This window comes from Chionomys nivalis, chromosome 1 (assembly GCF_950005125.1).
Source record: "Chionomys nivalis chromosome 1, mChiNiv1.1, whole genome shotgun sequence".
NCBI lineage: Eukaryota > Metazoa > Chordata > Mammalia > Rodentia > Cricetidae > Chionomys > Chionomys nivalis.
This window is the reverse complement of record NC_080086.1, coordinates 104,137,008-104,163,224: the sequence shown is the minus strand read 5'-3', so window position 1 is coordinate 104,163,224 and position 26,217 is coordinate 104,137,008. Positions and strand designations below refer to the sequence as shown.

Sequence of the window (26,217 nt, the reverse complement as noted above, 5' to 3'; positions counted from 1 at the left end):
AAACCCTGTCTCGAAAAATCCAAATAATAATAATAATAATTTTAAGTTATAAATAGGTATGTGTGCCTGATGTGGCTATATGAAACTCATGGAGGCCAGAAGCTTTGGATTTCCTAGAACTAGAGTAAGAGAAGTTTGTGAACTGCCACACAGATACTAGGGACCACACTCAGTCCTCTGAAGATCAGCAAGTGTCCTTAAATGCTGAGCCATCACTCTGGTCTCACAAACCTCATTTTTATGACAGCTATTTTCTGTGGAACAACAACCAAAATCCTAGTCACTCCGTGTCACATGTACACGTCACGTGGGCATCTCTTAAAGGAATTATCTCCTGAAATTTCTTACTCCCCACCTCGCCCCCACAGACTGTCATTCCATCGAAGCTGCGAGCAAGTTTGGTTTTAATCACTAGTATATCTCTAGTGCCTAGCATAGAATACTGTCATAGCACAGTTGCTTGATAAATACTTGTCAAGCAAATAGAAAATGTGCACGCGCACGCACACACACACATTATTCCCACTAACTCTATCCTTTTTGAATAAAAGTTAAGTTTTACCCCTTCTGATAACACAATTTTGTGCTTGAGAAAGACTAGGCAGAGCATATTGAGTTACTTTTCATGTGTGGTGTGAGGAAAGGGTCCAGGCCCGCTCTTTTCCAGCACATGGGCACCTACTGTCTAAGAGCCATTTGTTGAGAGGACGTACGTTCTCTACTCGCCCACACCTCGCCAGCCTCAGTTGTCTGGGCTTACCCTCCATCCCCCGGCTGCCCAGTGAGCTCTCTGTGTCACTGCTATTCTATTGGCACCGGTGCTGTGCTGTGAGTTTTAAAGTCGGAAAAGTATGGGCCTTTGGACTCTACTCTTCTTCTGCAAATGAAGGTTACAGGGATTCGGAAAGACTTTTGCATCAGCTCCGAAAGGAACTTCAGGCAGCCCCCACTATCCTAGTTAGTTAACTTCCCAGTTTGCGCACACTGAGTCCTCCCACTTATTTTATCTTCCTTCATTTCTTTTAGCAGTGTTGTGGTTTTCAATGAACATGTCTTTAACTGGCTTGGTTAAATCAAACATTTAATTTCCTTTCAGATTATCCACAGAATGAGGACAGAAACATAAGTGATCTTTGTGTCAATCTACATTCTGCAAACTGCTAGATTTATTAGTTCTAGAAGCTCTCCTGTAGATTCTTCGGGATACTCCCTATACAGGATCATAGCAATTAGAGTGATTAGTGTAATTAGAGATGGTTTTATTAATTCCTATATGACTTGGGTCCTTCTATTTTTCTTGTCTAGTCACCCTGGCTAGAATGTTGCATGAGAGAGAGAGAGAGAGAGAGAGAGAGAGAGAGAGAGAGAGAGAGGGAGGGAGGGAGGGAGGGAGGGAGGGAGGGAGGGAGGGAGGGAGGGAGGGAGGGAGGGAGGGAGGGAGGGAGGGAGGGAGGGAGGGAGGGAACATCTTAGCTTGAGCAGTTAGAACCAAATGCCTCGAACTGAGAGGCTTGAACAGCAAACATTAACATAACACAGTTCTACACCTTAAAGATGGTGAGATCAGATGCCAGATGGGGAGTCTGGGGATCCACAGGTGCCAGATGGGAAGTTTAGGGGTACACGGGTACCAGATGGGGAGTTTAGGGATTCACAGGAGCCAGATAGGGAATTTAGGGGTACACAGGTACCAGATGGGAAGTTTAGGGGTACACAGGTACCAGATGGGGAGTTTAGGGGTACACAGGTACCAGATGAGGAGTTTAGGAGCACAGGCCTTCTTCTTGGTTTGCAGAGAACAGTCTTGGAGAGACGCTTTGTTCTGTTCTCACATGGAAACAGTGGCTCTCTAGTCTCCTCTTGCAAGGGCACTAACCCAATGAGAAGAACTCTACACAAACTGCCTTATCTAACTGTATTTACCTCTCAATGTCTCAAATGTCTAATTCCAAACACCAGCGTTGGGCTACAATATGTGAATTTTGGAGGAACAAAAAATTCTCTCCACAGGAGTAGGCATTATTGCTTTAATTCTGACTTAGGGGTAAAGGTGCTCAGAGCCTTTACTATACTTAAGGAGTACCTTTGTTAATAGTTTTAAGTTTTGTTTATTTGTCTGTCTGTTTTCTCAAGAAAAGGTACCTAGGGAGGAAAAGTCAGTTTTCATTAGGTATATGTTCTCTAACTGACCATGTTCAAGTGGACAGCCCCACAATCAAAATTAGTGCTACACAAAAAGGTAGCACTAATTAGATTAACAACCTGAAGTTGGGAGGGGAAACGGGAGATATCTGAGAGGAGTTGAAAAGGGATTGGGATATGAAAATGATAAAAGTTGTAGGCATGAAATTCTCAAAGAATAAATAAAATATATGTCTAAAAAAGAAAGATTTTAAGTCATCAATTGAATTTTGCAGTCTTTATTACTTCTGTAAGGGTGGTGGTAATGTGCCACTTTCTTTTAACATTTAATAAAGTTTGTCAATATTCTTTTCTGAAAAAAAAATAAAAGTTCTTCTGATGTACTCTTTATTATATCATAAATTCAACAAATGTAACCATGTGAGATTTACCCTAACCACTTAATTTTCCACCTCTACCAGTATGAATAACTAAGCTTACACTCTTTTCTTCAGTATGCCGTGACCACACTTCAGCGGCCTGACATTATTTGAGGTTAGGCAGCAGTACAGCCAACTTTAGGACATGGTGTGGTCTCTAGAGGCTTCTGACCCTGAATTCTTACTTAAACTCACATCCCCTTATCGCTAGTGATGTGGGACAGGTCAACCTGCCAGAACCTGTGTCCACATCTGAAAGAAGAAGCCACTACAACTCGTCCTATCTAACTGTAAAATTTCTGGAAAATTATGAAGTACTATAAAGTGGCAATTACAATGAATTTAGTAAGCCTGACCACGAAAATAATTACCTCAATTTATTACCTATAACCAAAGTTTTTAATAAAACATAATTGACATAAGGTGGCCAGGTAAACAAATGAAGCCTATGTTACCTCGCTCTGCTCCTAGCCTGAACTATTGGAACGTGTCTTTAGCAATTCACCTCCAAAAAAATATAAGTGAAACCCAAAATCAAAAATAATGATTTCCCACCAATGAGCAATTATCTTTAATAGAACTACTTGAGAAATTTTTCATATAAGTCATTCATATTTATATTATATCATTACATATATCTGAACGTAAGAAAAGAAGGAAAGGATATTTTTACATTATCATAATTGATATATATATTCAATTGGTGCACTAGAAATGATTTACTATTCCAACCAAATACTGTACCTTTTAAATTATTTTTATTTAATTTTTTATGTGTATGAATGTTTTGCCTGCACAGATATATGTGCATTACATGCAAACTTGGTGCACAATGTCAGAAGAGGTCATCGGATCTCCTGGAATTGGAATCATGGGTGGTTGTGAACCACCATGTTGGGAACCAAACCCGGGTCCTCTGCAAGAGGAGCAAATGCTCTTAGCCACTGAGCCATCCTTCTCTCCAGCCCCTCAAATACCACTTCTTACTATGAACACTGCAGCCAGTATAAGGCAACCGGCACAGAACATTTACTAAGGTAAAACAACCTGACTGCTTCCCAGGTGACACGTGATATACACTTCATTGCAGAGGAGTGCAATGCCTGATTATCTTATCATCTAGCAAAGGCCGAAGCCACTTCTCTAGTCTTTTAAGTGTGTGACGCACGTGCAGGTACCACTTCTAAGAGAAACACACCTCTTCTGTAGCCTGCCTATGTGAAAGTAGTTCCAAAATGCTTTTTCCTCAGCCCTTTCCTCCAGTGTGGCAACTCCCCCATCTCAAAGTGCCAGCTTTGTCTCGGCTGCTGCTGCTGAATAACCGGATGTCCAGCACAGCCCTGCCCTGCTACATTCCAGGTATGGACCTTCAGTTCTAGAGTTTGTCGTCTACTTGTTTCGTGAGGCAGGGTCTCTCTATGTAGCCCCGACTGACCTGGACCAGGCTGGCCTCAAACTCACAGATATCCTGCCTACCTCTGCCTCCTGAGTGCTGGGATTAAAGGTCTATAACCACCATTCCCAGCAAATTTTTACATTTTTTTAAAATGGAAAAACTAATCTAGAAGAATTCTGCTATGTATTATACTTGTTCTAGAACGCAGCAGAGCAGGTCTGCTCACAAACCATCCTGACTTTGTACTGGAGTTCTGAAGAAAGACGGTCCAAGAATGGAGTCGTAGGAGAATTCTGAGTGCTTATGGGAAACCTCCAAGAAACCAAGACAAGAATCTGGTGACCTCCGTTTCTTCAAAAACACAGAATTGTTCTTGAACTGTGCTTTTGAGCTCCTCCAAGGTAGCAGATAGGAGTGAGTTTACTTCAGATTATTCATTACAACTGGCTATCATATTTGTGTATATGCCTCTATGGAAAAACATGTTTTGCCATGTGCGGCTTGCCCACCACATGCAGTTTGCTTTTGTGATTGGATGCTTCACTCACGTGACTCTTCTTAACCCTCAGAGTATAAACTGTCTGAGGCTTTGAAGACAGTTGGCTACTGCATGAGACTTTTGTCCTCCTCATTTATTGGCTCCATTCCCCCAGGCCCCTTTAGCAGCCTTTAGAGCAGTCAGCAGTCTCAGCTATGAGCAGACTCCGGGACAAACCATCTCCTCTGCCTCACACACACAAGTCTATTCTTTCACTGTTTAAAATCTAAGCCGCTTCCTGTTCACAAAATTAGACAAGAAAGTACTCTCTACCACAACCTATACACCACCTAGTGCATGAGTGTAGCAGTCAGATTAAAAGCCGTGGCCCAAGTGGCAGGGTTGTGTTAGAGAAGCAGGGCCGAGCTTCAATAATTACCACATTCAACACTACATTGTCATCACAAAGGAAGTTTAAAAACTGGTGACATTTTCATCTATTCTCAATGAAGGATTTTCTTGTTATGCTATAAAACTAACTAGAGATGCTTAAATGAACCCGAGTCTCTAATCCTTATATATAATTCTTCACTTCCATAGATTCCTCAAAAAAATTCTAATTAACTTGCTTAAAATATTCAAATATTTTCAAATATTCAAACATATTCAGATTTATTGGAATAAATTAGTTTCTATGAGCTGTTTTATTTAGGGTCTCACAGTATTGATGTCACTGTATTGCACAATGCTGGCTTGGGAGTGAGCAGACGACAGCAGCAGAGGTGACCAAATTGTAATCTAAGATAATGAGATGGTTTCAATTAAGAGGTAAGAGGCAAAATTCACAGCAGACTAAACCTGAGCACTAAACTAAGCACCCAAAGTTAACTTGGCCTCTACATGGCACTCACACACAGGAATGAATTAACGAAATGACTTGAAATTCAACCTTTCATTACACTATCGTTCCCCTGCTATGGAAAGGGGAAAGTAAAAAGGAGTTCACTTTGTCTTATGGCCAGACATGCTAATAAAGTTTCCAGTGAGATAGCACCATCTTGTGGACTTCCTGAATACTGCAGGATGCTTCCATTAGCCACTTTCCTTCGGCAAGGAAAGGAGCCAACACTGTTACTGTATACTGGTTTTGTTTTTTGTTTTGTTTTGTTTTAGTTTTCTTGTCTTAAAGTTTATTTGATTTAAAAATATATATCTTAAGCCCTCTAGTAAACATGGGACCTTCAATAATCAGAGTTCTTTAAAATGCATAATGACATAATTTTCCCATACTGCAAGATAAATTGTAAACCTGACATAAATTATTTTGTACAACTAAAGCATATTTCAGAGAAACTGGCTTTCCCATTTGTACCCAGGAGTCTTGGTTAGTATGTCCCTGTTTCATGATAACATTATTAACATTAACAAGACTCTGGAGCATTTATGATTATTTCTTAGTTCTCTACTGTAGTGATATTTCATCTGTTTATTTACAGAAGACTGTCCGCAAACAGGCTGGAGAAACTCCAGATGCGGCTCAGGGTTTGTAACTCCTGCTCTCTGCTTTCCATGGTTATGCAGAGCTCAGCATGGGATGCTGGGCAAAGTGCCCAGTCCACTGTGTGGCACCTCCCGAAAGTAACTCAGACACTACAGTAGGTGGTGCTTTCCTTAGGGCACATCCAGTGCATGTCTGTGAATAACTGTTAATGGCCTAATAGACTCAAAATGATTAGCATAACAAATGAAGTCACCTAAGTCATACAGTCCTGCTAAGTAGTCCAGGCTGGCCTTGAACTCACAGCAATCCTCCTGCCTTTGCCTCCTGAGTGCTGGGATTACAAACATGTGCCATACCTGACTTTAAAGGGACAGTGGTGATTAGCTGTAAGAAGAGACTTGTATTAGGAAAGACTCAAAGTGTGAGGTGCAAAAAGTCTACCGCCCACAGCTTCGCCAAAGGCTCACAAACATAAGAGCCTAGAAACGTAAACTTGGTCACAGGCTACAGAAATGCTGCTGTGATTTCAGTGCCCCGTGCCAAAAGGGAGAAGCCACCGAATTGCAGATGAAGTATGTAGTCAGCAGCCATGACGGGCTTCACACTTACAGTAAGCCTGGCACAGGGTCCACCTTCCTAACAACGAAAGAAGCAGTGCCCTGCATTCAGAACCAATGGAGCATCTGGAGGGTCCCAGCCTTAAGATAAAGTAAGACTTTGCTGGATCTCTGATACCTCCAGGAACCTGCGCCTTCCTCAATCCAAGTGCATCATCAGATTTCCCCACTCTTTTGGAAACACACCAGCCTACTCTGTACCTTGTATGTGAAAATGATTCATTAATGTGTAAAGAAGTTGTAATCTGTGGAGTTTATCGTCATAAAGAGAAAATGAATACTGAAGAAGAGGAAAGCAAACTTCAGTGCCAGAATCCCATGCAGTGCCTGTGAAGGAACATAAAGAGCCTGAAATGGGTGGGGATGTTGTAGAACAGGCTTCCCACATTAGCCACATTTACAAGACCAGAAGAATGAGGAGGGGGAGCAGAAAAAGAGCAGGTAGGAAAGTGTAAGGTCAAATGAGAAAGCAGAACGGCTGGAGAGGCATGCTGACAATGTTTGAACTCCAATACAAACCCGAGGCCTACAGAGAATTTTGGCCAGTTATTTTCCCTTAGCTTTAGGGTCCACTGTGTTCCTCAAAGCCTATGACTTCTTAAAATTTTATTCATTTATTTGTTTGTTCATTTGTTTTTATGTGGATGGATGTTTTGCCTGCACATTTTATCTGTATATCACTTGTGTGCCTGATGTCAGGAAAGGCCAGAAGGGGGCGCTGGGTCTCCTGGAACTGGCACTACAGATGGTTATAAGACTCCCAAAATGCAGGAGCCCAGGTACTCTGGAAGAGCAGTAGGTGCTCTCAACCACTAAGCTGTCTCTTTGGCACCCAAAGTCCATAAAATCAAATTCAATAATTACTCCATTAGCTGTTCTACTACCTGGCTAGCAGTAACAGAGATCCTCCAACCTCCTGGAGTCTACTTGGCTATCTTTGGCAGCTGTCCTCTCAATGAGGACTGTCATACCCACCCACAGCCGGCACTTCTCCTCACTTCATCCTCTCCATCGGATTGTTGCTAATCAGTTTGCACTCTGCTCATGTGTAGGACTCCCTGCAACAGAGATCTCTGCCAGCGGTATTCTACAGTAGTGTGTCCCTACCTGGCTTTCATGAACTATTTCCCAGCAGGCAGTTCTCTGTGAGTTCAAGGCCAGCCAGGTGAGACCTTGTCTCAGAAGAAAACAAAACAATGAACAACTTTCTGAAAAACAATGAACTTTAAGTTTTGTTTGTTTTTTGGTTTTTTTTAGTAATTTTTCTCACACCCTTGGACTGGCTACAAGCCTGGTAGCAATAACAAATCAAATCAGAAACAAAACAGAAAAAATTCAAGAAGGGTCCAATCTGCCTAGTTAATCTCCTTCAGTTTTTAAAAAATCTGCCAGGCTGGAGAGAGTTCAGCAAGAACATTGGCTACTCCTGCAGAGAACCTGGGTTTGGTTCCCAGCAACCCAGGTTGTTCTCAACCAAATGTAATTCCAGTCCCGGGTATTCTGGCTTCTGCGGGCACTGCATACATGTATTGCACAGACATACATTCAGGCAAAACACCTATATACATAAAACAAAAACAAATGCATCTTTTAAAAATTCTGCCCTTCACTTTTATCTATCATTAAGAATCTGAATTTAACAACTGGGCAGTGGAGGTGCACGCCTTTAATCCCAGCACTCAGGAGTCCGAGGCAGAGACAGGCAGATCTCCTAGCTTAAAGGCAGCCTGCTCTACAGAGTGAATTCCAGGACAGTCAGAGATACACAGAGGAAACTCTGTCTCAAAAAGAAGAACAAAAACAAAACCAAGGAAATATAAAACAAAACAAAGTCAAAGCCAAGTAAGTCAAGAAAGCTTGGGTCATAAAGGAACAAGGTGTACCCAGGGCCTGAGCATGCTCCCCACTCAGAAGGTTCTGGGGGTTCACACGGTGCCCACCTCATACCCTCACTGAACCAAAACAAATGTATAAAACAAAAAGCTAGTTGAGCATGGTGGCCTGTATCTCTGATCCAGCTAGTTCCAGGAGAGCCAGGACTATACAGAGAAACCGTGTCTCAACCTCCTCCTTCTCCAAAAGAATCTGGATTTACCAATCACCTTCTATCAAGAATACAAATGAGCAATATAAAATCAGAAATTCATGTACCACTGTCAGCATTCTACCTCATCATACAGTTTGCAGGCTCACTTTTCATATTAAATTACCACCTTATTGACATTACTTATTTTATCTAAAGTATAACTTCTGTTATAGCCACAGAATTGTTATTCCAATGCAAGCCAACTTAGTTTTCTCTCTTATATGGAAAAATTATCAGGTGAATTTTGCAAATACTAGATTGATCTCTTTCACAAACAAAGACACTATATATTTAACTTTGGATTCTAAGCAAGTGTGTGTTGGCAATATACATGGCATATGCTTATAGAAATAATTGTACATAAGATATGAATTCTGAATGATGGCAACATCAAAATCTCCAAGAAGTCATACCATATCAAAAATATAGAATCTTATTAAGATTTAAAGCTATAAAAAACATCTTAATGGCATCCATGAAACAATGTTTTGAATAGATATTCCTAGCATTTTCAATTTAAGATAGTGTCAGTACAAACGTCATATTTCGTATAACAAGGGGGACTTTGCTACTCAAAGTCATAATTTAATGACAATCACATGTAAAGAAAAAAGACTTGCAAATTCACCCAAGTGATGACAGGTGGAAACGGAAATGAAGGAAACATGAATGAGACTGGAGGGCTCTGAGAGAACTAGAAATGCTTAGATGCAATCAATTCCAACTTTGAAAGCTTTGGTTAATAGCAAAAAGGAATATAAGACATGATGTTTGCTAAAATATGACTAAATAATTAAAGATATCAGATAGATCCATAAAGACTGCATGTTAATGTCCAAGGTCACTCAGCAAACAGCTGTTTCTATGAGACAAGAATGACCATTATCCTGAAACTCCCTCAGAATCTACTCAGCTCACCTTTAAAATCCATGACTACAAAAACGATACCACCTCTTACAGAAGTTCTTCTGACTATATCTTCTTGAGTAAAATACTGCTTGAGTAGTGTCAAAACAGGAATTTAGGACATTATCTTCATGAAAACTACTTAAATTGATCTTTTAAAAGCCTCCATCATTGCTTTAAGTGCCTAAAATACCAGAAATAAACTTTTATACTAAAATATTTCAATGATTGTCTAAAATGCTGCAATAGAATGTAGACAGAAAAATCTTTATCTACAGTTTTTATTTAACTCTCTTTCTTCTTACTAAATGTATGTTAACAAAAAAACCCTCAAATGATCTAGACAAAAAGCTTTTAGCTCAACACATAATTGCAAGAAAATTACAATAATTGTACCAATTAAAATAATCTTGAATGAACAGTATGTCATCTTAATGTTCCAATGATTTAGAGAGGGATCTACTTAATTAGCTGAAATTGCTTTCCAGTGTAAGTATCAAATGTCATTTGTTAAAAGTTGAACAATTTAGAAAATAATTTAACAAAGCAATTTTACAAAACACCAAGAACCAACATTTTCTTTTTCAGCTGAATAAAGCAAGCAGATGTGTCATCAGACCGCATAAAAATAAATGAGGCTTTTTACGGTTAAAAAAAAAAATTTTACTACTAGCATTAAAAATACTATTTTCTGATTGTTTTACCAAATCAAATTTCTTTAATAAAATAAATAAATATTAATTATACACTGCTGCTTTCTGTCAGCTGTAAGTAGGACTTTTTATTATTCAAATGACAAGCACCGAAGAGCTCAGCTACGGGTAAGTAGGAACAGACACTAAATTGTTAGAGCATGTTCCAATAGATGGGTCTCCAATACGTTGATCAAACTGTCTTCCTACAGTTCTTCATTATAAATTATTTTATTTAATTATTTCAAGTAAAAGCCTTTATGAGTTTTCAGATTGCTTTCTATACTCTTTCTCTCTTTGTTGGCTGACTGCAAACATTCTCTGTATTTACAGATATATTTATTTCTTAAAAAAGAAGAGCATCTCAGAGTCAGTCACTCTGACCAGTCCACCCTCAGATGGCAGGACCATCCAGGTCTGAGGTGTAAAGCAATAGGCTGTTTAATCACAGAAGATTGGCATAGCCTCATTTTACTTTAATATGCATTATTCTATATTGATGTGATCAAAAATATTCCCCTAGAAAAATTCACTCCAATTTATATCCATTATATGATTAAAAACCTACTTTTCCCTCCAAAAATAATTCTTACACAATATTCTGTTTTTCATAAAAGGATACAATAATTGCTATTATCTCTAAACTACATGTTAAGTATTCACTATTGTCTACAAGACATATTTTAATTTCAAAATGAAAAGATTTCGGAACTACCTATGAGGTTCTGATGGTGGGATCTGTAATGCAAACTTTAAGTTTCAAGCAAAGCACAGGCAATCTTTCTCTGTCCCTTAGCTGCCCCAAAGAGAGCAGCTCTGCTCGCCCAGGCTCTCCCCACCATGACAGACCTTTGAAATCATGAGCTAAATGCATGCTGTCTCTCATAAGCTATAGTCACAGCCTGGAAAGCCTGATTAGCATAGAAAACGAGTACCAGACAAGTGGGGTGATCGCTATGGCATTCTTAGTACCAGACAAGTGGGGTGATCGCTATGGCATTCTTAGTACCAGATAAGTGGGATGGCTGCTGTGGAGTTCCTAGTGCCAGACAAGTGGAGTGGCTGCTGTAGGAATTCCTACTGTCAGTAGCCTTTAAGTTACCCGCCCACTTGGGTGTGACCTCTTATATTATTTATGCCAATGTAAAGCGCGTGTCCGGCCTCTTTTCTGGCTGTGGGATTTGGTTGCAGTTCTCTGTTCGTCTACCCCTAAAAAAATAACCCTCTATTATTCTCAGTTCTGAGCTAGTGTGGGATTTCTTTTAAGCATCCATCTTCAGGTGGCTGCTGTGGCATTCATAGTACCAGACAAGTGGGGTGGCTGCCGTGGCATTCCTGAAATGTGGTTCAGAAGCCTTTGACCTGGTTTGCAGGAAGAATCTGGAGAAGTGGGAGATGTAGGCTAGAGAAGTTTCAGGACGCTCTAAGCAGAGCTTGTGAGTGATTACTGGAGGAGCTTAAGAAACCAGAACATTGATGGAACCAAGAACAGTAAATACGGTCCATTGGGATGCAGCCACAAAAGACTACCGAAAACAGGCCAAAAAGGCCATGTATACTACACTCTAGCAAAAGTCCTGTCTACATTAAAAGGGACTTTAAGACTTACGTATCTGATTGTTTTGCCTGTATGTAGGTATGTGCCTGGTGCCCAAAGAGGTCGGAAGAGGGCTTTGGGAACCGAACCCAGATCCTCTGCAAGGTCTATCCCTCTGACCCCAAGTTCTGTCTGTTTTGTTCACACCCTAAAACTTTAGGAGAGGCTGAGTTTAAAGGGATGGACTAAGTAATCTGGCAGAGGAAATATTACCAGCTCCTTGTAGTCCTGTTTACAGAAGGACTGAGAACAACACTGGAGCAGAAGGATTTAAAAACCTCAGTTTCATAAGAGCAGCACATGGACGGTCTGAAGCAAGGAGGTGTGGCTGCTGAAGAGATCGGGACACTATGAGGAAACTGAGTGTTCTGCACATCTTGGTGTCATCTATCTGATGCTGGCTTTGCAGACATAGAGAATGCAAATGTTACAGGGTCATGGAAACTAAGTAAAGATTTCCAGAAAACACCTAGGAAGACAGGCAGAAGGTGAGAGGGTTGGTGTGAATGCAGGCGGCCCTGGAAGCAATGTATAAAGCGTGAAGGTGAAGTCAAAGGCATAAGAGTGACTCGGAAGTCAGATACCCAGGACCATGGAGCATCTGTTGAGGAAAGCTGCAGGCAGTGAGCAGAGAGAACCACACAAAGGCCACGGGCCTACCAACGGAAAACTATAGAAACAAGAACGCTGAGCTGTTGGATCTCACATCACGACAGCACATGCTGCAGGGACCTGACATGGAACTACATGATCTAATATTTGCTGCCTAGGTTAAGTTTTGACCTATGCCTGATTTTCAAGCCCCTCCCTTCCTTCCTTTGAGAAGGGAGATCCTTACTCTGCCACTGTAATTTGGAAATACAACATCTTCTTTTAGGTATTGCAGGGATCCACAGCTAAAAGTCTGTCTTGGGTCTCAGATGAGACACTGAACTTCAACAACTGAACAATACTGGAACTGTTATGGGGACTGATGGATGGAATGCATTTCAAATGATGAAGACAGGTCGAGGTGGAAGGTTACGGTTTGAAAAGATCTGTCAACTATCAGGCTGGCAAGGTTGGATGCAGCGTGCAGGCAGCAGCACACACAGGCTGCAGGCCCGGGCAGGATAAATGGTGGGGAAAGAAGCAAGCCTGCAAATGTAGATGCTCTCCCCACCTTCTGGTCAGCACTCTGTAAGCAATTCTAGTCCTCCATGCTCACACTGCACAACAGACTATACATGAACCAAAAATAAATCTTTCTTCCCTAAAAAAGAATGAAAAAGAAAATACCAAGCAACAAAGAGCAGTGGTTTTAGAATAATTTATTTTTTCCCACCCAGAAAATGACTTAACTGACAAGTTGTTTAAGCCATCTTCTCTCCCACCGCTCCACTTGTTTTAAATATGTAAGCTTTACTTTCAATCAGAATATAAGCCCCCAAATCTTTAGCATTTAGGGGCAATTATATGGTGTATATAAGTTCCCCACTCGGCTTACACTTATACAGATATATAAAACATAAAGGGAAGCAGGAGCAGGCACTCGGAAGAAGATGTGGATGAGACTGATGGTGCAAACGGAGTCGATGTGAACAGAGGAGCCTGGTGAAGGACGGGATGCGGGTGTTCTTTGTAATATTATTATTCTTGCAAAATTGCTAAAGTTTGAAAGTATTTTTAAATAGAAAAGACAACCAAATGTATGTCCATCCTTCAAGGACACAACATGCTTTTCCACCTCTCCCTCTGCTCACCCCACCCACCCCTAGAACACACAAGAGCATAAAGAACAACTACGAAAGCTTTGGCTCTCAAGAAAAAGTCACACTAAGAAATCAACAAGGATGAACAGAAGAAGCTCAAAGAAAACAACTAAGCTCCAAAACACATACTAATCTTGGCTCCTTAAGAAAAACAAGTTGGGCTGATATGGATTAGCAGTAGAATATGTGACCACCAAGCACAAGGCTCTGGGAGTTTCAGGGAGACATGGATCCAAATGATAACAGTGCAGTGCAGGCAGGGCCACAGAGACCTGATCATCCTTGTACTGACCTGAATCAGAGATCTTTTTTTTTTTTTTCCCCAAATGCCTTTTTAATCTCTGTTTCATTTTATATTCTCATACTTCTGTTGCCTGGGGACTTTATTTTTTTTTTCACTCTTCCCATCCTTGTCATAGAGTGTGCAAAAGACCAAGAACTAGAAATCTACTAGAATTCTTAGATTGTGGTCATAGTGTCTACGATCCTGAGATACAATATACTTCCATGCAGTCTCAATCACAGCAGGTAAGGAGACTCATCTAAAGCCCATTCCATGTCAAAACTGAAGACTAACATGAATACTCTGTCTAAAAACGAGAGAGAGACTGAAGAGGCAGTAGCTAACCAATAGTTAATTTTAAACAGAAAACTCATGTTTATAAGAAAGCAAACACAATTTACAAGAAAAAATAGCAATTATCTGCTTTTTCTGGATTAGCTGCTAATGAAGTTAAAAAGAAAACATAGGAAATCTCATATACTAACTTCAGTAACTTGCAATATTCTCTAAAAAAAAATGCAAAAAGGTCAAAATTTCAACCCTTGGTTCCATAACAAACATTAGCCCTTTGATTCCATGATAAACTCCAAGGTGTTCCGACAGGAATCCAGTTCCACGCATTGTGCAGACACAATGAAAGGTGACCTACCAGCACACGCAAGAGCATGGATATGGAGCTCACAGACACAATGAAAGGTGACCTACCAGAACACACGAGAGCACGGGTGTGGAGCTCACGGACACAATGAAAGGTGACCTACCAGCACATGCGAGAGCACAGGTGTGGAGCCTCACAGACACAATGAAAGGTGACCTACCAGCACACGCGAGAGCACGGGTATGGAGCCTCACAGACACAATGAAAGGTGACCTACCAGCACATGGAGAGCACGGGTGTGGAGCCTCACTTTAAATCCCAGCTCTACCATGCACTGACCTTTGGCCAAGTGACTGATCTTTACTGAATTCAGTTTTCTAGTATGCAGAATGAGAATAATGTACAGATCTCAGAACTGTGGGAATGAAGAGTTAACACCATGAAGTGCTCAGAATGAGTGGCATATGGAGTCAGAGTGACCCAAACTAAAATGCCAGCTCTGCTGCACGAGACTGGGTAACCTGGGAAGTTATTTAACTTTCAGAACCTCTATCTTCCTTGCAAGAAAATGTTCTAAAGGCTCCATGTTAACTCTAATAACTGTTAGAAAACATTCAGTTACCTAACTCCTGAGTCAAGACAGACAAGTTTACTCAGGAAATAAAGTTTAGTGTTTTAACAAGCAAGGACAAGTCCCCTCATGACCTCACGATAAGATGAGGTATTGGCAGCACATTGGCAGCACATATCTTTAATCCTAGTATTCAGGAGGCAGGGGCAGGCGGGTCTCTGAGTTTGAGGCCAGCCTGGTCTACAGAGTGAGTTCCAGGACAGCCAGGACTACACAGAGGAACCTGTCTCAAGAAACCAAAAACTAGCTGGGTGGTGGTGGCGCACGCCTTTAATCCCAGCACTCAGGAGGCAGAGGCAGGTGGATCTCTGTGAATTCGAGACCAGCCTGGTCTACAAGAGCTAGTTTCAGGATAGGCTCCAAAGCTACAGAGAACCCCCGTCTTGAGAAAAAAAAAAAAAAAAAGAAACCAAAAACTAAAAAGCAAACACCACAAAAAATATATATATATATACTAACAATACTTTAAGGGAATAAAAATTATCCAAACTCCTAAAGGTTATAAACTATGAATTATATTAATATTTTATTTATATTTTAAAACAGTTTCAATTATACTAAATTCTATAAAACTTTACAGAGTTTCTGCAAGCTATCTTTTTCTAAGAATTAGTTTATTATTTGTTTAGACTAGAAACTGGGCCTTGAAGCTACTGTAAGTGTTCTGGCAAGCAAAATCATTTGGCTTTGGGACTTTATAAGGGCCAGTAACACTCACAACTGGACACACCATTAACGACGACAGCACAAACAGAGCACCAAGCTCAGAGGACAGCAGCTGTGCTAAGACAGTTCCAGAACAGCAGGGGCCCAGGGAGCTGGACTCAATTTAGAAGTAGAGATTTTGTAAGCATTATTTGTGTTTTAAAACTCAACTCAAGGTGAAGTTAAGGGCAAAGAAGTCAAACCAAATACCTCTCATAGATGGTCTTTAACGTCATCTGATCAGGGACACCTTCAGTCTCTTCCAGATACAGTATGAGCCATGACGTCCGGTAGGGCCACTGCTCGGTAAGGTTGATCCAGCTGGCTAGCCTGTCCCAGTTGAAAGTAATCTGATTGGCTCTTAGTAACCGCCCTTTAAAGAATAGATAAACATTTAAAACTTAGTAGACATACTAAGTAGAAGGTTTAGTAAAGTCACAAGCAACTGATCTTTCACATTTGAAATTTTTGCTCTTTGGTTATAATACAGACCTACACCTAGTATTTGTATGGTTTCTAAGATCCAGATTTTAAAGATTCAGAGGGCATGGTGACAGACACAGTAATCCTGGCACTGCAGGCTGAAGTAGGATACAAGTCTGAAGCTAGCCTGGGCTACACAGTGAAAGCCTGTCTCAAAAAATAAACCAAGAAACAAAATGAAACACCAAGGTAGTCCTCGATGCTCTGAAGTATGACAAGGGAACCCAAACACACTATGCATCTTTGCTTTATGACATCATTGACCTCCATTTTTCCTTACTTAGCTTGTGTTACGAACTACCAACCCAGGTACAGGTATCTGAAACTTGTACGTTATACACTGAATAAAATGACCCTGTTTGCAGGGCATTCAGAGGACTAATTCAGCTCTCTATCTCAGGGTATGTGCACTTGTGGACAATTGCAATCCTCAAGCCTTAAGAGGCAAGGCTTCTTTCCACCATCACCTTCACCTTGACTTGACAGGACTACAAACTGAGGCTTGGTTCTTAACTGAAAGCACCCGGTTTATACCATCATCAGTTCAGTACCTGGATTTGCATCTACTTGTCTGACAGACTCTAATGGCAATTCTCTTTCCCCAGACTGTCATCATATAGATGATGGCTCCTCATCCAATTCTCCCCCTGCCTCACACCCTCACTCTCTGAACTTTCACCATGGAGTTTCTGGGGAGGTGGGGTCTACTCTGCTGGATGGGAGTGAGCTAAGTTACCATGTTTGCCAGCTATGCATGCCATAGACTCATCATAAACACTGACACTGGGGTAAAGCCCAGAACAAAATAGATGATATGGCCACAGCCTTCCTAAGAAGCATTGACTCAGTGGCACAGGCAATAAATGCAATAAGCAAACAAACCTATGAAATAACTATGAGCATCTAACTAAATGAGTCTTTTTGTAGGGAGCAGCAAAAAATGAATAGCTGAACACTAAAATAAGCTTGATAATACACTTCTGTAGAAGGTTGAGTTTTTGTCTTTTTAAATATAAGGTCTCACGTAGCCCAGCTGGTCTTGGCTTCCTGATCCTCATGCCTCCACTTCCAGTGTGCTAGGATTATAGATGTAAAACCTCCACATCCAACTCACTACGTTGCCCAGGCTGGTTATGAACTTGAGGTCCTTCTGCCTCAGTCTTGTGAGTAGCTAAGATTTTGAGTCTGTGCCACTAAGCTTGGCTTTAGCATCAATTATTTAAAGATATGAACTCGGGTCTGTTTCTAGTACCCAAAGATGTGTAAACAATCTAAATTCCTTCCTGTGGATTTTAGAGCCAGAAGGCCTCGAAGGAGCTGCAATTCTTTACACCACTTCCCACGGCTCTCCCGTGCCAGCTCCACAAAGGCTTGCACTCCAGCTGTTCCTGAAATCCCACCTCACAGCCTTTAACTTGTTCTTCCTTTTGCTTAGAGTACTTCTTACAAGAAGTATGTAAGGCGTGGTTCTAATTTCATTCAGGTCTCTTATTCATTAACAATCAATCGCAGATGCTGTAGTGGGTACAGCAGTTAAACAGACAAAAAACTCTCGTATGAGGCTCTCCCATCCCAGAGAGTAAGGGAGAGTAAGCAACAATGTTAGAAGACAGCTTTCTCTGGAGCAGGGTGAAGCAGGGAGAGCAGGAAGAGGAGCCATTTCATATGAGATGCAGAAGGTCTCATGGAAAAACTGACACCTAAGCTAAAACTTAAGGGAGTAAGAAAACCTACTGTTCATACTGAACCATTGCAGACCAAGTTACAACAACTGGTAAAGATACAAAGTTGAGCTCCAGGAACTGTAGTCAAGGGCAGCCCAGTAAGAGCAGCCTAACTAACAACAGCTAGGAGGAAAATCCAGCAAGTGTAGCACTCTGCACACCAAAAGAAAGAAGCACTTAAAGAACCAACCAACACATTGTCATAGCTGCTTGTGGGGTCCAGACAAGGACTAAGACCTGGCCACTGCAAGATTCATGTGGAAGCCACTGGGGAAGTCCTGAGAAGAAGGGCATTGGGGGAGTTTGAAAGGATTGGTGGGAGAGTGGTATGAGAAAGGGCAGTGAACTATCAAGGAGCTTTGCTGAGAGTAGGGGTGGGGTGGGGGGCAGGAGAAGTCTCAGGGAGAGGAAGAATTTGAGTGAGAAGTGTACTCTCCTGTTGACTGTTTCATTTCTACAACATCCAGACCAACTCCAGGCACAAAGAGGACAACAGGATGTATCAGTGTTATTGATAATATCAGGAAACAGTTCCACTGTCCAACCAGCATAAGAAGGTTGGAGTCTCACCTAAAGGGTGAGATTAGATTAAGCTAGAAAAATGCTATGTTAGGTACAGCTCCACCTGTAATACAGGCATGAGTCTTAAACTTAGTTTAGAGTACAATTCCAGTTGACAGACAACACTAAGAAATATCAGAAAGTATCAAGCAATACCATGCAAGGAAAGAAACATATTCTATAAGTTACATTACAAGTATATCTAAGACTATCCTAATGCTGATGAGTCTTAACATAGCAAAGAACAGCATCCACACAAATAATTCGGTCGCAGCAATAATCTCAATTATTTTTTGAAACACGGTTTCTCTGTGTAGCTCTGGCGGTCCTAGAACCCACTCTGTAGAGCAGGATGGCCGAGAACTCAGCGATCTACTTGCTTCTGCCTCCCAAGTGCAGGGATTAAAGGTGTGTACCACCACCATTTGACTAATAATCTACATTATTATTTTTTTCATTTTATTCAAAATATCATATAAAAACTAAAACAACATAATAGTATATAAAAATCTGAATTTCAACACAATTAATTTGTGCTGTAACATAAATTAGTATAAATTTACCCTAAATATAAAGCAAAAGACTTTTAAAATCATGAAATCTTAAAATAAATTTCCAAATGACATCTGACTGTCAACTACTACTGACATCCACTTAATAAAAACAAAGGTGACGGCAGCCATGCTCTGTTAGCGCTGAAGTTTACTGTGGTGACAGGTGGGGACACTGGACAGATAGCAGAACACTCACCAAGCTCATGCAAGCCCTGAGATTAGCGCCTACTACCTCTAAATATAGCACAAGAAACAAAAGTCACCTGTCACAGAAACAATATTGAGTAATCGTCTCATGGTCTGAGGACTGATGTCACTGAACCAATCCTCTGTGACCAGCAGCTTCGTGAGATCAAAGGACATCTGCCGGGTGATGGTCCTCTGCATCTGTCTTCTGCGATAAGTATCCTGAAACACAACACCACCAGTAGAGAGAGTTAATGTGTGCATATGATAAGAACAACAAAAGGGGCTGCAGAGTCAACTCTGGGTAAGAATAGCAGAATTCAGCTGGGCAGTGACACAGGCCTTTAAACTCAGCGCTCTGGAGGCAGAAGCATATGGATCTCTGTGAGGTCGGCCTGGTCTACAGAGCTAGTGCCAGGACAGGCTCCAAAGATAGAGAGAAACCCTATCTCGAAAAAAAAAAAAATAGCACAATTCGCAATATTAACCAAAAGGAAGGTTATGTGCTAATCAAGTACAACTACTTCTGAGGCAGAAGCTTACAGAGAAGTTATAAGGTAAGTTGGCAGCAACGCATGGATGCATGCCCACTGAGCACTAGACAGTTAGGGAAAGCTTAATGTCAAGATGGGAGGTGATGCCGGGCAGTGGTGGCGCACGCCTTTAATCCCAGCACTTGGGAGGCAGAGGCAGGCGGATCTCTGTGAGTTCGAGACCAGCCTGGTCTACAAGAGCTAGTTCCAGGACAGGCTCCAAAACCACAGAGAAACCCTGTCTCGAAAAACCAAAAAAAAAAAAAAAAATATGGGAGGTGAGCAGAACTCGATAAAGAGAATCCCAGTCAGACTCCAGGAAGCCTCCACACTGAAGGAACCCTAAGACAATAAAGTAAGCTCCCGCACAGTTTTAGGGAGCTAGCATCTCTGTAGGCTGTTTTAAAGTGTTATACAATTTCTCCTCACAGCTCCTCAAAGAGTGAAAGGTGCTCTGCAGAGTGGGCTGGAGTGGATAAAATCCCATCTCCTAAGACAAGAACAGACACAACAGAGGCATAGCCTCGAGTCCTAAAGTGTGGGGTAGGTGGATGCAATCACAGGTACCCAAGGACCTGGACTCCTAGGAAAGAAATTCAAAATACTGAAGCACTCCCCAGACTATGTCAACTGTCATTCATACTAACTTTGAATTCATATCTGTAAAGCATGTGGGCACAAAACCAAAGACACAAGGTTTAAAAAGTCATGTTCAAATGGTAGCAAACCAGAAAAAAAAAGACAATGCCAGTATAATCCCGTATCAGTCACCCCTAAGCAGCACTATCAGCAAAGCTTCTCTGTAGGTGGACATCTTCTCACTTTATAAACCTAGATAAACACACCTACAAATAAGATGGGTGGACCAGAAACCCACGGAGACTAGGAAGGTTCCAGAACCATACATGGGTGTGGAGACTACAATACAGACCTTGTAAACGCTGGGCAAGGAGGAAGGACCTAAGAAGATAAAGGTGGAGGTGGTACCTGCTCAGGAACAAACGCGAGGGCACAATCATTTGCTGGACTGTGAAGCCTCACCAGTCACTGGGCAGTGCCAACACCTGACCCGGGAAGAGGCTGCAGAGGACAGAGAGCCCCACCAGCTCAAGGTCCTTGCTGCTCCAGGTACAGGAGCTCTGAGACAGCTGAAGTGGGAAGGAGGCTCAGTACTGACGTTGGTTTCAAGACCTTAGCATTGTGACTACAGAAGAGTGTTAGGAGGATTAACTTTATCTGAATAACTGCTAACAACACGATCAGAGTACAGCCAAAGGGCAAAATACGTGCTTAGCCTGCTCAAGGTCCAGTCCCCAACACTGTAAGGAAAAATCAATCACATAATTAAGTTTGATGGCACAGATGGCGCCTTACCCTTCTGTTGAGAGCTGTTTTGCTCCCAAGCTTTGTCATCTCCCCAAGGCTGTTTTGTGAGACTCTTCTGTCAGCATCATCTTGCACCCCTGGAAGAACACATGGAGACATCACCCTGGTGGTTTAAAAGACAATCCCGCAGAACACTTGTCCCCAGCTGATGGCACTGCCCAGGAGGTCTGGGGCTGAGGCCTTGCTGGAGGGAATGTGCCTCTGGAGGAAGGCTTTGAGAGTTTAAAGAGACATGCCATTTTGTGTTTGCTCTGTTTCCTGCTTACAGTTTAAGATGTGAACTCACAACTTGCTACTCCAGCTGCCGTGCCTGCTACCATGCTTCCCCACCATGATGGTGCTGGACTCTCACCACTCGGGGACCATGGCCCAAATAAACTCTTCGTTCTATAAGTTGCCCTGCTCATGGCATTCCATCACAGCAATAGGGAAGTCATTAATTAAAGCACCATGTGTGGAAAGTTGTTTCGTGTGATATTAAAGAGATGTAAAATAGAGACATTATCTTTCAAGGTAAAAAGAGACTATAAAACCTTTAAGACTACCGCAAGCCCAAGGACTTTAGGATTTGATACCTACCTGTGGTATCTGAGCATGAAATGTCCCCATTTGTTGCTGAAGTTACAAGAAATTTTCTTGCATTGCTAAGCCCTCGACTATTAAGAAAAACTGGTAGATGAACTATATTGCGCATATAGTCATGTCCATTTATATTTGAATCACGGAGCACACTGTTCAGGTTCTGGTTGATGGCCTTTATAATAATATGTGGATCACTTGCGAAAATGGCAATAAAGGGGCCTTTTGAAAACAGAACTCGGACCTGTGGTAGAAGAAAGGCATGAACATGACACAAATTTTAAGACTATACAAAATAATATCTTCTTAAAATCTGCACTATCCTTAGCTGGGCAGTGGTGGTGCACACTTTTAATGCCAGCACTTGGGAGGCAGAGGCAGGCAGATCTCTGAATCTGAGGCCAGCCTGGGCAAGTTCCAGGACAGCCAGTATTATGCAGGGAAAACCTATTTCAGAGGAGAGAAAAAAAAAAAAAAAAAAAAAAACCTGTTCTATCCTTTGGTGCTATGTTTTCTGAATATCATTCATTTTTCATAAAAATTTATTTCCTATAAAAACACTTTTTATAGGTGGCTCAATCTTAGTGTTGGTGCTATCATCCACCACCACCAAAAACAACAAAGAGAACAGTTAATATCCTTTTCAGATAGCTGCAGTCTACACCAAAGGAATTTTCTGTGAATACATGTGAAGCCCTGGGTGCACATATCTCTGCAGTTTGCCACTGTTGTTTATAACACACCTTAGATCACTGTGTTCTGCTTCCTAGCACAAGACTATAAATTCGTAGACTCCCTGTCATCTCAGCACACAAACATGACTATCTGCTGAACCACACGTGCCACGGAGAGATACTCCACATGGTGTTTGTTTGCTTTGTTTTTGTTTTTGTCCTAAGCCATCATCATGCTGAGATTATTTAAACACGTTCCTGATTAAACATTTACTTTTACAGTATTTCTACACTAAAAAATTAGTTTTCCCAGCACTTGGGAGGCAGAGGCAGGCAGATCTCTAGTGAGTTTGAGACCTGCCTGGTCTACAGAGTGAGTTCTAGGCCGGCCTGGGCTACACAGAGAAACCCTGTCTCAAAAAAATAATTAAAAAAAATAGCCAGGCTGTGGTAGCACACACCTTTAGTCCCATCACTTGGGAGGCAGAGGCAGGCAGATTTCTGTATTTCTGTGAGTTCAAGGCTAGCCTGGCCTACAAGAGCTAATTCCAGGAAAGGCTCCAAAGCTCCAGAGAAACCCTGTCTCGAAAAACAAAACAAAACAAAAAATTATTTCTTTTTACAAAAGAGAAAGTCATTAGGGGAAACCAGTGTTTTTTAAATAAGAAGCACAGTTTCCATCACAGTTGAGATATTTTGTGAAGTCATGCATCCTACATAGCCACAGTGACAAGTCTGGAGACAGGGAGACGTACAGTGTCCAGCATCTGAAGGACCTTGTCCTGTTCACAGGCATCCAGGCCATCGATGATGACCACCAGCCTTGTCTGATTCTGAGTGAAGCTGTCAATGGTTTTTGCCATCCTGGCCATCAACTCCACTTCACACTTCAGGACCTGAACAAAGCACAGAAGATACAAGAAGATGAAATACGTTTCTTTAAAAGCACAAGAGCACGCCCAGTGAGCAGGGCAATGGCAGCATATTCCCACCTCAGTTTCCGAATGGTGAGTACTCACTTTCATGAACCCTTCACTTTTCAATTTATGCAGTTTGGAGGCAGCACTGTGGAGGCGTTTTCGCTGAGAATTCAGGAGAGAGTCCAGCACTTGCCACCATGTCCGGCAGTTCAGCACGAAGGCCAACCCCACGATAGATGCAATTGATATGAGGACAGCATTCACTGTCAGATGTTTGGGGTCAATTCTGAATATAGCCAGAAGAGTAATTCCAGCAATAATGCAGCCCACGATGAAAAGAAAGATGATAAACGACGGGAGACAGCATGTTTTTTTCCATTTCTTTTTGCCTGAAATAGAACACAGAGCATTGACAATTAATGCCATATCACATACCCAAAATACCATGATATTTATGGTCAAGAGGTTCAATTCATGGTCTCATGAAGGAAAATGAACATTTACTACTTTCCTCACCCAAGAAACACACCAGGAAGGAATGAGAAGGGAGGGGAGGAAGGAGTCCTACCCTGAGTATCTTCAGTCTTGAATACTCGAAAAAGTCTGGTAGCCAAAAAGCCGAACTCTCTCTCACAAGCGTCTGAGAGTGTCGCGATCATTTCAGCCAAGGAAGTCTCTCCACCTACACTGGAGAGTCTGTTGTAGTCGGTAAACAAAAACCTTGGGGCGAGACCAAATAGGAAGTTACTCAGCTATCTGATGCAGAAACTTCTAACATACATATGCCATCTCTATCATTTAGTCTACATTTTCTTTTTTTTAAAAAAAGACAGTACCTGTTTCCTCTTTTTAAAACAATTTTAATTGTATGTGAATGAGTGTGTGACTGCATGCATATCTGTGCACCACAGGTGTGCCTGGTGCCCACGGAAGCCAGAGGAGGAAGTCTATTCCCTTAGAACTGGTCCTACAGATGACTGTGAGCACCATGTGGGTGCTGGGACTTGAACCCAGGTTCTCTGGAAGAGCAGCCAGTGTTCTTAGCCACTGAGCCATCTCTCCAGGCCCCATTTAGTCTGTATTTTCTTTATGTTCTTTACAAATATTGCCTTTCAATTCTGAGGGAATGAAGCAGAACTTGGGATTGCCCATCTTCTACCCTGAGCATGCTGGAGGTTCTGTGAGGAAGACACCAATGTGTCAATGAGTGAACAATGGGAAAAGGGAGAGTGATGGCAGAGCTTCACCTCCTGAAGGAAAAGAGAAAGTGCTCGAACACCAGCCAGAGTGGAGCAAGCGAGAACCTTCACTACAGAGAATTCAAGCCCAGTAATACCATTTAAAAGCGAGTTTTCTGCTAGAGACTCAGTGCTTAAGAATGCTTGCTGGTCTTTGAGAGGTTTGGTTCCCAGCATGTACGAGGCAGCTCGCAACCCCGTGTAACTCCAGCTCCAGGAACTCTGACCCCCCTCTTCTAAACTCCACAGGCACCACATGTGCAGTCCACATGAGCAAAGCACCCATGCACATACAATAAAAATCCATACATCCTAAAAATAAGATTAAACAAGCTTTTCTAATATCTTATTTTATTTATAGCGTTAACATATACCAAGGATTTACAAATAACCGTAAAATATTCTTTTCACAGTCGTTCTTCAAATCAATTGACTTACTAACATCTTTAGTCTCTGAAATATTTATTTCTACATTAATTCATTCTTTCCTTCCATCTCTAAATTAAACTCTCACCTCAACCCAGTGATGAAGTATGTTTCAAACTTCCAGTCTGGAAGGACAATGCACTATATTATGTAGTCTTAACTGACACTGGTTTAGTTGCTCTAACTTCGTCAAAACTACCATCTTATTAATTTAAACTATTTTAATTTTCTGTAAAAATTTCCTCCAATTGTGTTAATCTACACTGTAATTGTATACTTTCCTTTAAACTTTTCATTCTTTAGATCCCCTGGGGCTGGAGTTACAGGTTTTTGTGACTCACCTATTGTAGGTGCAGAAACAAAACTCAAGTCCTCTGCAAGAGCAACAAGCACTCTTAACCACTGAGCCATTTCTCCATCCCCAAATATCTTAAGACTTCTCAATTTTAAATCTTTTTAACACTTAAATTTATATGCTAATTGCAAAAGTCCCTCAGTATTCACAGACAGCTGGGTCTAGGATCAGTATAAGTCTCTCATATAAAACACAAGATGCACATACTTCACTCTACTTTAAACCATGTCTGGACTATGTATGATGTCTAATACAATGCAGACGCCATGTAAACAGCTGCTATGCTGCATTGTTTAATGGCATCAAGAAGAAGCTTGCACATGTTCATCAGGCACAAGTTTTAAAAGCATTGGTAGTCCACAGTGAACTGCATCCACCAATGCAGAACCAAGGATAAAGAGAGCTGGTCTTGCTTGTATTTTTTAGCCTTTATTTTCTCACCTATACTCCTATCATAGTTTTGATGGTTTAAATGACTTGCATTCATCTGAAATCATATATATTTTACCTTATTATAATTTTAAACTTCTTTACCTTTTAACAGGCTTTTAAGTCTTTTTGTTAACCCCTATGGAAGCATTTTCCTCTTTAGTTTCTAGCTGGAACTAAACAAACTTACTTTTATTAAGAACCTTACACTTTTCCTTTATTCCTTAAGAATCCTTCCCCTTTCACATTTTTATCATCACTTCCTACTTGAGATGTGCAGTAATTTTAGACACATACATCTATGCAGAGATGAGGAAAGAGCAGCTCAGCATGAACAGGGTTCCCAGGTATTTCTGCTCCTTCAAGA

At 41.4% G+C, this 26,217-nt stretch overlaps 1 protein-coding gene across 10 annotated transcripts in view; it reads right to left on the bottom strand.

The window, feature by feature from the left end:
• Window positions 1-26,217, bottom strand: part of Kidins220 (kinase D interacting substrate 220) — a 95,480-nt gene that overhangs the window by 32,517 nt on the left and 36,746 nt on the right. For all 10 annotated transcript variants that reach the window (XM_057779594.1, XM_057779576.1, XM_057779568.1 and 7 more), the window contains exons 16-22: window positions 23,971-24,122; window positions 23,502-23,791; window positions 23,238-23,378; window positions 21,809-22,052; window positions 21,218-21,306; window positions 19,388-19,532; window positions 16,013-16,175 (exon numbers count right to left, since the gene is read on the bottom strand). In XM_057779594.1, the coding sequence (XP_057635577.1) occupies window positions 16,013-16,175; window positions 19,388-19,532; window positions 21,218-21,306; window positions 21,809-22,052; window positions 23,238-23,378; window positions 23,502-23,791; window positions 23,971-24,122 (1,224 nt within the window). The remainder of the gene's footprint in view (window positions 1-16,012; window positions 16,176-19,387; window positions 19,533-21,217; window positions 21,307-21,808; window positions 22,053-23,237; window positions 23,379-23,501; window positions 23,792-23,970; window positions 24,123-26,217) is intronic.